The 13906-nt window shown below is 35.5% G+C and overlaps 1 protein-coding gene across 2 annotated transcripts in view; it reads left to right on the top strand.

Annotated features, from left to right (window-relative positions):
• The window catches only part of LOC106076834 (uncharacterized), a 65721-nt gene that overhangs the window by 34012 nt on the left and 17803 nt on the right, over window positions 1–13906 (top strand). For both annotated transcript variants that reach the window (XM_056017704.1, XM_056017705.1), the window contains exons 12-14: window positions 2684–2777; window positions 4746–4790; window positions 8641–8707. In XM_056017704.1, coding sequence (XP_055873679.1) covers window positions 2684–2777; window positions 4746–4790; window positions 8641–8707 — 206 coding nt within the window. The remainder of the gene's footprint in view (window positions 1–2683; window positions 2778–4745; window positions 4791–8640; window positions 8708–13906) is intronic.

Raw genomic sequence — 13906 nt, 5'->3', positions numbered from 1 at the left:
GCCTTTCGTAAGATTTAAAATGTAAAAATATAATAAATAAAAATACAGGTCGCATTGTTAAAAAAAAAAAAAATTAGTTCAGAAAACAAAAAAAAAAAATTAGTTCAGAAAACAACAAAAAAAAAAATTAGTTCAGAAAAAAAAAATATAAAAAAATTAGTTTAGAAAAAAAAATTTGTTCAGAAAAAAAAAAATTTGTTCAGAAAACAAAAATTTGTTCAGAAAACAAAAACAAAAAAAAAACGAAAGAAACAAAGGAAAAAAAAAATGAAGAAAAAAATGTACAGAAAAAAATGAAGAAAAAAATGTACAGAAAAAAATGAAGAAAAAAATGTACAGAAAAAAATGAAGAAAAAAATGTTCAGAAAAAAAATGAAGAAAAAAATGTTCAGAAAAAAATGAAGAAAAAAATGTTCAGAGAAAAAATGAAGAAAAAAATGTACAGAACAAAAAATTAGAAGCTTAGACAAACAAAAAATTGTTCAGAAAGAAAAAAAAATGTTCAGAAACAAAAACAGCCAAAAAAATGTTCAGAAACAAATTAATACTAAAAATTTCAGACCCTCCAAAATTCTGTTATATTGTCTTTTTTATAGAGTAGGGGGCACCTCTCTTGCGGAACCCCTGTGATAGTAGCCCCGCCTTCCCACCTTAAACCCGGCCCTGACAGATGCACTTTGTCACTAAAACTTAAAATGCTTGAAAGATTGCCTATCAGTTGTTTTTGTCTTTATCATATACATTTTCGATGTTTCTTCAATAGAAACGATAAATGTGTCCTACGTGTGTCCATGTGTTAACCTAGCGTGTGTCCATGTGATAATCTAGCGTGTGTCCATGTGATAATCTAGCGTGTGTCCATGTGATAATCTAGCGTGTGTCCATGGGATAATCTAGCGTGTGTCCCTGTGATAATCTAGCCCGTGTATATTTGTTAATCTAGCGTGTGTCCATGTGATAATCTAGCCCGTGTCTATGTGTTAATCTAGCGTGTGTCCATGTGATAATCTAGCGTGTGTCCATGTGATAATCTAGCGTGTGTCCATGTGATAATCTAGCGTGTGTCCATTGGATAATCTAGCTTGTGTCCCTGTGATAATCTAGCCCGTGTCTATGTGTTAATCTAGCGTGTGTCCATGCGATAATCTAGCATGTGTCCATGTGATAATCTAGCATGTGTCCATGTGATAATCTAGCGTGTGTCCATGGGATAATCTAGCGTGTGTCCCTGTGATAATCTAGCCCGTGTCTATGTGTTAATCTAGCGTGTGTCCATGTGATAATCTAGCCCGTGTCTATGTGATAATCTAGCGTGTGTCCATGTGATAATCTAGCCCGTGTCTATGTGATAATCTAGCGTGTGTCCATGTGATAATCTAGCCCGTGTCTATGTGATAATCTAACGTGTGTCAATGTGATAATCTAGCGTGTGTCCATGTGATAATCTAGTGTGTGTCCATGTGATAATCTAGCGTGGGTCCATGTGATAATCTAGTGTATGTCCATGTGATAATCTAGTGTGTGTCTATGTGATAATCTAGTGTGTGTCCATGTGATAATCTAGAGTTTGTCCATGTGCTAATCTAGACCGTGTCCATGTAATAATCTAGTGTGTGTCTATGTGATAATCTAGTGTGTGTCCATGTGATAATCTAGTGTGTGTCCATGTGATAATCTAGCGTGGGTCCATGTGATAATCTAGTGTGTGTCCATGTGATAATCTAGTGTGTGTCCATGTGATAATCTATAGTTTGTCTATGTGCTAATCTAGCGAGTTTCTTTGTGTAAATTTAGTGTGTGTCCATGTGATAATCTAGTCCTACTTGTAAAGCAAAGACGTAAACTCCTCTAAGTCTTTGGTTTTCATGGCTGATTCAGTCCACCCGTTCATTGCACTGATGGTACTAGACAAGTTATATTTCATGGGAGTTCTGTTGATTTCCAGACACATTGCTACTAGCTAGGTGTTTAAACGCTAGTTAGGGTTAGGTTTTTATATTAAGTGGACAGGTTTATATATAACAGCTGTCATGTGACGTGAAGAAGTTGTCATTTTTAGATTGAATATTTTACATCACAAGTTTATGGCTATACGCTATATGCTATTGACAAGAAATAACTAAATAAATCATAGATTTATATAACTATATAGCGCTACATTCACATGCTTACAGCACGCTTAGAGCGCTATTGTCCAATCTTATTTGTGGACCAGTGGTGGAGGGGGTATCTGGGATAATGTTTTTCCGTGCTGTAAATCTGCTGAGTTGGGAGTCGAACCTCGAGCCCCTTCATAGGTAGCCAAGCCATGTTCATGCGTACTTATCCTCTCCACCACACATCCCTAAAAGACTAATAAGTATATTTAAACTCAAACTCTCTCTCTCTTTCTCTCTCTCTCTCTTTCGTTTTTATTCTCTGTCTCCGTCTCTCTCTTTCTCTGTCTTTATCTCTTTACCTAACCCTAATTAATTAGCACTAATCATTCACTTCTTTTGTTATTCTTTTCATTGTTTTTGCGTTGACATCGACAATAAATACTTGTACAAAATTCCATACTAATCCGAATTTTAGGAAATGGGAGCGTGCCAAGGAATCCTTCCTGACGGACAGACAGACAGACAGTTAAATTAAGCTACACGTTTATCTGATCGAGCTTTGTAGATGTATTAATTCTTCCTAGAATGTTGATTGCAACACCAGTCGACCACAGCCTTCTGATAACATCGACAATGATTGTGATGGGTTGATTGATGAAGAAGTTGAAGATGGCCGAGGTAAGTTAGTAAACATTCATTTTAACTTCATGAGTAAGGCCTTAGCTAGCCTCAATTAAATGTTAAGAATATTTAACATTAATTTAGAATCCTTGCGATTGAAAACTCTGCCGCGATTAAAAGAATGTGCTTGAAAAGAGAATTGGGTTTAAACTTTGATCAGATAACTTTTGTTTTATGGAAAGAGACTCCGGGCTACGAGATAAAAGCATGTGCTTGAAAAGAGAATTGGGTTTAAACTTTGATCAGATAACTTTTGTTTTATGGAAAGAGACTCCGGGCTACGAGATAAAAGCATGTGCTTGAAAAGAGAATTGGGTTTAAACTTTGATCAGATAACTTTTGTTTTATGGAAAGAGACTCCGGGCTACGAGATAAAAGCATGTGCTTGAAAAGAGAATTGGGTTTAAACTTTGATCAGATAACTTTTGTTTTATGGAAAGAGACTCCGGGCTACGAGATAAAAGCATGTGCTTGAAAAGAGAATTGGGTTTAAACTTTGATCAGATAATTTTTGTTTTATGGAAAGAGACTCCGGGCTACGAGATAAAAGCATGTGCTTGAAAAGAGAATTGGGTTTAAACTTTGATCAGATAACTTTTGTTTTATGGAAAGAGACTCCGGGCTACGAGATAAAAGCATGTGCTTGAAAAGAGAATTGGGTTTAAACTTTGATCAGATAACTTTTGTTTTATGGAAAGAGACTCCGGGCTACGAGATAAAAGCATGTGCTTGAAAAGAGAATTGGGTTTAAACTTTGATCAGATAATTTTTGTTTTATGGAAAGAGACTCCGGGCTACGAGATAAAAGCATGTGCTTGAAAAGAGAATTGGGTTTAAACTTTGATCAGATAATTTTTGTTTTATGGAAAGAGACTCCGGGCTACGAGATAAAAGCATGTGCTTGAAAAGAGAATTGGGTTTAAACTTTGATCAGATAACTTTTGTTTTATGGAAAGAGACTCCGGGCTACGCCTCTACGCCTTCTCCGCCTCTGCGGAGTGGGAAACGTTTGTTTGAGGACAAAATATACCAATAGAGAAACAAAATAGAACAGAGTTGAAGGAAATGCAAAAAAGAGCCGACAAGTCTCGTAATTGGATCGTTGGATGTATTGTCATAGAAAATAAGAGTCTTCTTGGGTTGCTCGCTCTTCGACCTCTCCGTTCTATCAGCGTAGTAAGATGTGAGCAAGGGAAAAAAAATGTATGGAATAAATATTGAATAAATATGTGCTTGAAACCGGCCAGAGATAAAGATAGATTTATTTCAGGTCGTTGACTGGCATTTTTCTTTTACCAAGGCTTTTTTTTCCTGATAATTCTCTATTGTTATTCCAGAGAAATCGCATTTGTAATTCCAGACAAACCTTGGATGCAATTCCAGAGAAGTCTCAAACTGTAATTCCATAAAAGTCTAAAACTATAAATCCAGAGAAGTCTAAAATTGTAATTCCAGAGAAGTCTCAAACTGTAACTCCAGACAAGTCTCAAATTGTAAATCCAGAGAAGTCTCAAACTGTAATTCCAGAAAAGTCTCAAATGTAATGACGATCACTAAAAAAATTAAAAAAAGAGATTTAAATTGCACAACGATGCTTATATTGAACATGGATACTGATCATTGGGAAGACATAGCCGCACATAGTCGGAGAGAGACGGTGACCACGAAAGCTATGGACAGCGAGAAAACATGGGCCTCAGCTCTTTAAGAAAAGCGTGCCACACGGAAAATGGACAGCTCCTCTACCACCAAAGCGAACGCCACCATGACCTGCAATATATGTATACTGGAGTGTCTCTCCAAAATAGAGCTCCACAGCCGTATGAAAAAGTGTTTGAGATGATCCATAGTCGATCTACGACGGAAGAAGGCCAATGATGATGCTTATATTATTTCGTTAAAAATTGTCAGTGTTTCAAATGGCATGAATTTTTAGTTTTTTTTCTTTCTCTGGTTTGTTTGCAGACAGTGATCATGATTTTTTAGTGGACGAAGATGTCAAGAGGAAAAGTAAGTCTGACAGCTTTGCATAAATCTTATCTTATCTTATATTTTACAGACGTTACGTCCTACGCGTCATGCATTTAGTCATGCATATTAACCAATGACCTAAATTCTGCCAAGTCACTGGTTTTTCTGCCTAGCTCAGGCAACCCATTCCATGCTCTAATAGCACTAGGGAAGAAGATGTATTTGTACAAATTTGTCCTAGCATATGGGACGAGGAATGTGCCTTTATCTTTGTGTCTTTCTGAGTATTTTATTAGATTTTGTGTTTTTTGTATTAGAAGTGTGAGAAAAGTAAAGTTTCCTATTCAGACCTTGCGATCTATGGGGCAGATAATGTTAAGGTCATCTGTATTTGAAGTGTAACAAATTATTTCTGGGTATATTCTAGACTTATTATGTTTAATGCGTCATTATTGCTAAATTAATTTTCTGTTCAGGCTTACTTAAGGTTGAGTTTATGCTGAGTTACATGTTGGGTTAAATTTTTTAGTTTTAAGGTATTGGTACCGCTTTTAAAATGCATAGCTAAGGTCTATATAAATTTTTAATTTTTAATTGATTAATGGTAATGCTAAGCCGAGTAATGGTAATGCTAAGGTGGGTGATGGTAATGCTAAAGTAGATGATGGTAAGGCTAAGGTTAGTGATGGTAAGGCTAAGATGGGTGATGGTAATGATAAGGTGAGTGATGGTAGGGCTAAGGTGTGTGATGGTAATGATAAGGTGGGTGATGGTAATGCTAAGGTGGGTGATGGTAAGGCTAAGGTTAGTGATGGTAAGGCTAAGATGGGTGATGGTAATAATAAGGTGGGTGATGGTAACGCTAAGGTTAGTGATGGTAAGACTAAGATGGGTGATGGTAATGATAAGGTGGGTGATGGTAATGCTAAAGGTTGGTGATGGTAAGGCTAAAGGTGGGTGATGGTAATGCTAAGGTGGGTGATGGTAATGCTTTATGATTTGTGTTATGTAATATTAATAATAAAAGAAAAACAAAACGATATATTAAGTCAAATGTGTATCAATCACTTTGTATCAGTCATGCAATTACATTTTCAATAGATCTAGAATCTAGACTAACAATAATAAATGTATGCCATAAGAAATATTTTTTTTTTGCCAATTGTTTTATCCTTTTAGCTTTCTCACTGCTCTTTGATCCTATCACTTGTCTGGACCAGTTGGGAAAAATAAGAATGAAGGGGAAATAAAAAGGCAATATGTGGGTGAATTTTACCATGATTGGTTTTTAAAAGCGTTTTAAAAAAAAAAGAAAAGGAGTGAGAAAGACCTGAAATCGAGCTTGTGGGTCCTAAGGCTGACGTGCTAACCACTCTGCTAGCGACGTTTTTTTAAAACCTGTTTTATAGTTATATATTGTTTATGACAATTTAGAGCAGTGACCTATTAAGTAAACTAATTACTATATGTTGTAACACGGTTACTGTGTGTGAGTCAGCCGTGACACACGGTCAAGTGTTGGGTATCGGAGAGCTAGGGGACTTGCGGGAAGTGACGAGTGTGTTGAAGATATGCAGAAGGAAGTCATCTTGTGGAGTTAGTTATCTGTAGATAATGTTCGCCTTGTAAATATGTTATGTTTGAATGCTGCACAATAAAAGGTAGTTTATACTTAAAAGGACTTGTTTCTTCACACATATATAATACAGACATTACTTCAAAAAAGATGATGATTACATCCTACGCGTCACGCATTCAGTTATGCATATTAACCAATGATCTAAATTCTGCCAGGTCACTGGTTTTTCTGCCTAGCTCAGGCAACCCATTCCAATGCCTCTAATAAGGAGTTTTGTACAAATTTGTCCTAGCATATGGGACTAGGAATGTGCCTTTATCTTTGTGTCTTTCTGAGTATTTTATTAAATTTTGTTTTTGTATTTGAAGATTATGGTTTAATGTTTTATATATCATTTCTACTTTACTTTTGAGTCTTCTGTCCTGAAGGCTTTCTAAATTTAGTGATTTTACTTAAGGTGTTAACTCTAGTAAAATGTGAATAGTCGTTTGCTATGAATCTCACTGCTCTATTTTGTGTCTGTTTCATTTCTTAATGTTTTCTTGATAGACCAGGGATAATATCATAATCAACTACTAACCCAGGTCTGTTGGTTAAAAAGAGATCTAAATTTTTGTTTAAGCTAGTTGTTTTTTTAATGATTTGATCTAAACTTAGGTTGTGTAAAGTTTCTATGAAAAGCTCATTTATGTCCGTAAGGTTTTGGTGTTTATCTATGGTTAGTGTTTCTTAATTTATATCAGGTAGGAGGTTAAAATTACCCAGAATCCAAAAAACTGCATTTTTGTCTCTTTAAGTGTAGTAAACTGATTACATAGTTCCTGCATGTATTCTAAACTAGAATTTCGTGGTCTGTAAATACTGACTATTATTAGGGATGTTGAGTTGGTATTAATTTGACAAAAGGTTGATTCTATATCTTTTGAGTTAGGTAAGGTAATTTCTTCTGCTATAAGAGTGTTTTTTATTGCTAAAAGAACTCCTCCATGATTATCAGCCCTATCTTTTCTAAAAATGTAATAATTACTATTGCAAATTTCTGCATTATAAATTTTGGGATGTAGCCACGTTTCTGTTCCTGCAATTATGTCTGGTTTCTCACATTCTAATAAAATTTACCCACTACTTCAATCAAGTAACATTTCTTCCCTTTGCTCGAGATACCAAAAAAAAAACAAATTCTACCAATATTTAGTTTAAAAATTGTTATTTTTTTAAATTGATTCATGAGTTTTCAGGTAAAAGACGTAATTGTTCTAAATTTCAACTTGAATCGACATTTTGGGTGTCGGAGAAATAGCGTGTACAAACTTTTGACTTGACAAACAGACAGAGTGAATTGATATGAGTTTTTAAAAAGAATTATTGTTCTAGCAATACTAGGAAGAAATTAAGAGAGAAAGAGAGAAAATTGGAAAGAAATAGAGAAAGAAAGTTAGAAAGTTACAAAGAAAGAAAATTAGAAAGTTACAAAGAAAGAAAGTTAGAGAGAAAAAAATTCAGAGAGAAAGAAAGTTAGAGAGAAAGAAAGTTAGAGACAAAGAAAGTTAGAGACAAAGAAAGTTAGAGACAAAGAAAGTTAGAGACAAAGAAAGTTAGAGACAAAGAAAGTTAGAGACAAAGAAAGTTAGAGACAAAGAAAGTTAGAGAGAAAGAAAGTCAAAGAGAAAGAAAGTCAAAGAGAAAGAAATTTAGAGAGAAAGAAAGTTAGAGAGAAAGAAAGTCAAAGAGAAAGAAATTTAGAGAGAAAGAAAGTTAGAGAGAAAGAAAGTCAAAGAGAAAGAAATTTAGAGAGAAAGAAAGTTAGAGAGAAAGAAAGTCAAAGAGAAAGAAAGTTATAGACAAAGAAAGTTAGAGACAAAGAAAGTTAGAGATAAAGAAATTCAGATAGAAAGAGAGTTAGAGAGAACAGAGAGAAAGAATGTTAGAGAGAAATAGAGGAAGAAAGTTAGAAAGAAAGTCAGATAGAAAGAAAGTTAGAGAGAAAGAGAGTTAGAGAAAAAAATAGAGAAAGAACGTTAGAGAGAAAGACAAAAGAGAGAGAAAAAAGAGGGAAAAGAGAGAAAGAAAGTTAGAGAGAAAGAAAAAAAGAAAGAGAGTAAGCAGCCTTGCCTCATTCCTGTTCCAACCTCAAATACATCCGTTAGCTGTTTACCATAGTGTTACATCATCAAGATTTTAGTTATTACATATTTTAATTGTCATTCTTGTATCGAGTAAATGGACATACGCTACAGACAAGTGGAAGATTTATTGAATACTAGTGATAACTTTATAATTGAAGCAATCCTTGATTTCATGACTGTCTAGTTAATGGCCAGTGGAGCAAGTGGGAAGCCTGGCACTGTAACAATGACACACATCAGACAAGGGCGCGGTAAGTGACTCAAAGAAACGATGTTTATATTATTGTATTTTTAGTGGCTTTTAACTGAAACCCTCCATTCTATTTATGGAGTCAGTGTGTCCATTTTGTTTTTTGGTTATTCATGTGTTGTTCTTAAGAATTGAACCCTATTTTAACATAAGACATTCGCAAGCGCTTTGGTTGAAATAGGTAACAAAAAATAATTTTAATTTCCAGCAAATATGTATCTTTTTTTATATCCAAGCAAGAAGCTTTCTTCCTAAACATTTATAAGAGCCTCAGTGTATAAGTGGTTAAGCGCTTTTGATTCCAAACCAGAGGGTCCCGGGTTCGAAACCTGCTGAAGACAAGTTGTCTTTTTTCGGGTCATTATTTTGTGGAAAAATAAAGTTAAGGATATTGTGCTGGTCACATGACACCCTCGTTAACCATGGGCCGTAGAAACAGATTATTTATAGACTATGTGATCTGAAAGAGGAACAAACATTCATCATTTGTAAAAAAAAAAAAAACGCTTTAAATAAGGTTAGCTACAGTGGAATAGAAAGTGTGAAAACTTTATTAATTAATTAATTATAATGCTAAGTATTTGAAGTAATGAGGCGCGGTGGTTGAGCGGTAAAACGCTTGGCTTCCTAACCGGGGTCCGGAGTTCGAATCCTAGTGAAGACTGGTATTTTTAATTTTAAGATCTTCGGGCACCTCTGAGTCTACCCATCTCTAATGGGTACCTGACATTAGTTGGGGAAAAGTAAAGGTGGTTGGTTGGTCGTTGTTCTAACCACGTGACATCCTCATTAACCGTAGGGCACAAATACCTATGACCATTACATCATCTGCACTATAGATCTACAGATTTATTTAATAGCTATTTCATTCATCATAAATATGTAGTTTCTGTATTTTATTTAAAGATAGCATAGACTTTTAGCCTTAGTACTAACTAAGAAATTAAAAATATATAGACATTTAGGATAACCAGAAACCTTTAATTAATTTTACATTTTGTTCAATCTAGCAATGTAATTTGTAAAGTAATTTGCAGGATGATTCAACCTAAACGGGCAACTTAAGGTTTTCTCTTAACCTAAACTCCCTTTATTATCATTTGTGGTAATATATTGTTGCTATTGAATTGCTAATCTACAATTATTCTATATTGTTTAGTTAAAAGAATTTTTGGCTAAGGTCTACATCCTGGTGATAAATCTATTTCTTTCGGATATTTGTCAAATAAATAGAATAACACAGGAAGGTATTTTTGATACAGGAGCCCAATTCCGAAAAAAAAAAATTTAGAAAAAATGAGAGAGTTTGTGTTATCACACAAACTCAAAGGCGGCCCCTGTCGGAGTCGGATCCCTGTAGGATCCTCCTATTCGCAAGGAATATTCAAAACGATATTTAATTTTGATTTTCAAAAGTAATAATGTTTCAAGGATTCATTTGAATCTGTAAAAAAAAAAAAACAGTTTTGTTTTTCTGTTTTACCTATTTTTTAGATGTTTGGATTTAAAAATAACTAACTTCTCGCTGGAGGACGGAGGATGGAGGCGAGCAGGGTATATACCCTGCATGGTCGTGCAGTTTGCGCGCTTGACTGTCGTTCGAATTTATGCGCCCCCCCCCAATGACGCCACTGCTCCAAGATACCTACTTCTTCCCAACAATTTCGATTAATATATTGGAATAGACGTAGTTTGACCTGCACAACTTCACAGTTTCCCATGCGAACAAAATAGGCTAATACACTATTAACCACTAGTTGGCCTACTAATCCTGATCATAGACTATTTACTTAATAAACTTTATAGAATCCTAAATGCTGCTGGTAAAATCATTGGCAAAAAAAACAAACCACATTTGGGCAGTTGTTTGAGACAAACATCTATAAAAAAAGCTAACGAGATCCTCGAAAAAAGAATCACCCTTTGTGTCAGGACGACGGGGGATGGGAGCTCGCTGGATTTGAACGTGGGACCATCGATAAATCCAAACGACAGTCCAGCGCGCGAACCGCGCAACCAGGCAGCCATCTTAGACTAGGTTTAGGTCTACACTAAATAGACTTTAGAGATCTAGAACTAAATTTATAGCCTAATCTTGACTAAAATCTAGACTAGATCTATAAATCTATAAATAGAATCTAGATCTACTAGCTCTAGATCTAGGTCAATATTATGTTCAGGATTAGTAGACTTACTACTGGGTTATAGTGCACTTATGCTGTTCGCATCAGATTCACTTCCTGAAGTGATACTACTGCTTACATAATAAATAAATCTGCACCCCCTAAGCTGTTAGAAGATAAACTATTTTCTAAATGGATTATAAATGTAAATTTTGTTCAAATTGTTTAATATAATTAAATCTAAATCTAGATCTACGTCTGGCCTCTATTTATTGTAATTTAGATTGTTGTCAAGTGTATAGCGTAACGAAGTTGTGTGAAAACTGCGCGGTATATTTTTTTTAACTAACAATTGAAACGAAAAATTAATTAAAAACAACATTTGAATCAGTATTCTATTCCATGAGTTAGATAATAAATGAAAAATCTATTTTATAGTGATCCATTGATACTTTTTTCATCGTGACTTTAATGTCAACGTTAAGTTTGTGTTGGCGTAGTATTATAATGTTACACGTGAGACTGGTTACTATTAATGTGTCGCGAATGTCGTAGAATGCTTGGGTTCGTGCTTCCTGGAGTCACACGTGACGCGTGACAAACATAGATATTACAGACTGACCTAAATCCACTTTGGCAGACAAAATATAAAGTTTATTTGAGCACAATAATAATACTGCACTCCTTGGCAGTTACATGCTCCAATAAGAAACAAAGTCACATCCACATAGCAGCGGGTATCAAATATATCCAACATGTCAAAGCCTCCAAAATAGACTTCAAGTAACGTCCGCATCACAGCGGGTAACAAATACTTTAGTAATAATAGTACAGAATACTAACTACTAGAAATACATGTCTCAAGTGACCACTGGCTTCGAATGCCCAAAATACACTTCTTAACTCAAAACTACTACTTGACTCTCTAGGTCACTACTGTCCAGACCGGACCATAAGAGACTACTTAACTGACTAAAAGTCAATTTATTCATTCTTACTTCCTGTTTTTATATCAGGAGTTTCGCGTGTCTTTTCAACCTCTTAACCCTAGACGAACATTTAACAGGCAATGTTAACCGAGGCTGTGACACTTACATGCATTGTGTTTTGCACCAATGCGCGAATCTATGAATGAAGAGTGATTTATTAATGAAGAGGCTTGTGGGAGTTTTAATAAGACTTACCTCCCATGAAGTTTTTCATTGAAAAGAAAATGTAATTTAAAAAAACAATCTGCATTCATGCATAATTTTAAAAACTAGATGGTTCACTTTCGAACAAAGAAAACAGTAGCGTTGCATCAAAACTTTGAATGATCTAAAATATCATGCTTATCTTATCTTATATTATATAATACAGACGTTACTTCAAAAAAGAAGATGATTACGTCCTACGCGTCATGCATTTAGTCATGCATATTAACCAATGACTTAAACTCTGGCTAGTCACTGGTTTTCCTGGCTAGCTCAGGCAACCCATTCCATGCTCTAATAGCACTAGGGAAGAAGGAGTATTTGTACAAATTTGTCCTAGCATATGGGACGAGGAATGTGCCTTTATCTTTGTGTCTGTCCGATTTTCATTTTCTCTTCTAATTTCTGAGATCTAAACGGGAAGGACAGACGGACGAACGGACAGACAGGCCACACAAAAATAATAAAACAAAAAGGTCTCCAGTAAAGTCACTTTATAACAGAAGTGTGCAGATAAAACTAATTAACTATTTACAAAGACTTATAATAATAATAATAATAATAATAATAATAATACCTGCCCAGGAAGGATGGGGGTCGTGGATTGCAGAACATCTTCAAATTGTGTAAGATGCAAGTTTTAAAAATACGTTCAAAACTGCTCGCCTCCAGCAACAAATTAGTTTCCTTCCTACGGAAATACGACTCCGAAGCAACCCCTCTGAACCTACACAATGCTGATGTTAATATCGGTTTGGACGACGTAGGGCATGAGATTCGCCAATGGGAAGAAAAAACACTCCACGGAAAATTTCCGGCTTCATTACATGGGGACAACATCGACAAGGCTGCTTCCTTAACATGGCTCAAAGCAGGTCAACTCTACCCTGAAACAGAAGGCTTTGTTACAGCAATACAGGACAGAGTAATCAGGACAAAAAATTACGAGAAGCATATCCTGAAACTCAATGTTGTCGACAAATGCCGAAAATGTGGAAATGTGGGCGAGTCGATTGAACACATTATGGCAGGATGTCCAGCCCTATCAGAATCAGCCTACCTAGGTCGCCATAACCAAGTTGCAAAGTTAATACACCAACACCTGGCTTTGACGTACAAATTGATCGGTAAGGACACTCCCCCTTATTATAAATACTCTCCGCAAGAGGTTCTCGAGTCTACTGAACATCTGCTGTACTGGGATAGGCCTATTCTGACCGACAAAACGGTAGATTTCAATCGCCCGGATCTGCTGTTCATCGATAAAAAAGAAAAAACCGCTACCATTATCGATATCGCCGTACCACTGTCTCATAATTTACGAAAAACTGAGATAGAAAAACAAAGAAAATATGGGAACCTAGGCTTGGAGATTAAGCGTCTATGGAAATTGTCCAAAATAACAATATACCCCATTGTTATATCAACCGAGGGGATAATAACAACTGACCTCACAGACACCTTCAAGGCCCTTAACATTCCTAGGAACATCTTCGTTGCCTGTCAGAGGGCGGTACTGCTGCAGACCTGCCACATCACCAGAAAATTCCTCAGTGGAAACTGTTAAAGGGACTACGATGAATTTTGTTTCTCTTTAGCGAGACTCGACCCTGGCAGCGCCAGAGAATGACTACTCGTTCATTTCTAACATAATAATAATAATCTTTATTGTCCGTATGGAAATTTGTCTTACAATTTGTGCATTACACCAAACAAAAAACATTATAACTATAAGAAACCAAAGTGTACATTCACACCAGACTCACTCATAATTTACATGTGACAAAGTTTATACCAGATTGTTCTTATTTAATGATTTGATTGCCAGGGGAACAAAAGAGTGTTTGTGTCTGTTTGTCTTTGCTATCGGTGTCTTGTATCTCT

The sequence above is a fragment of the Biomphalaria glabrata genome, chromosome 18 (assembly GCF_947242115.1).
Source record: "Biomphalaria glabrata chromosome 18, xgBioGlab47.1, whole genome shotgun sequence".
NCBI lineage: Eukaryota > Metazoa > Mollusca > Gastropoda > Planorbidae > Biomphalaria > Biomphalaria glabrata.
Note: the sequence above shows the minus strand (reverse complement) of the source record. Positions and strands in the feature narration are given on the sequence as shown.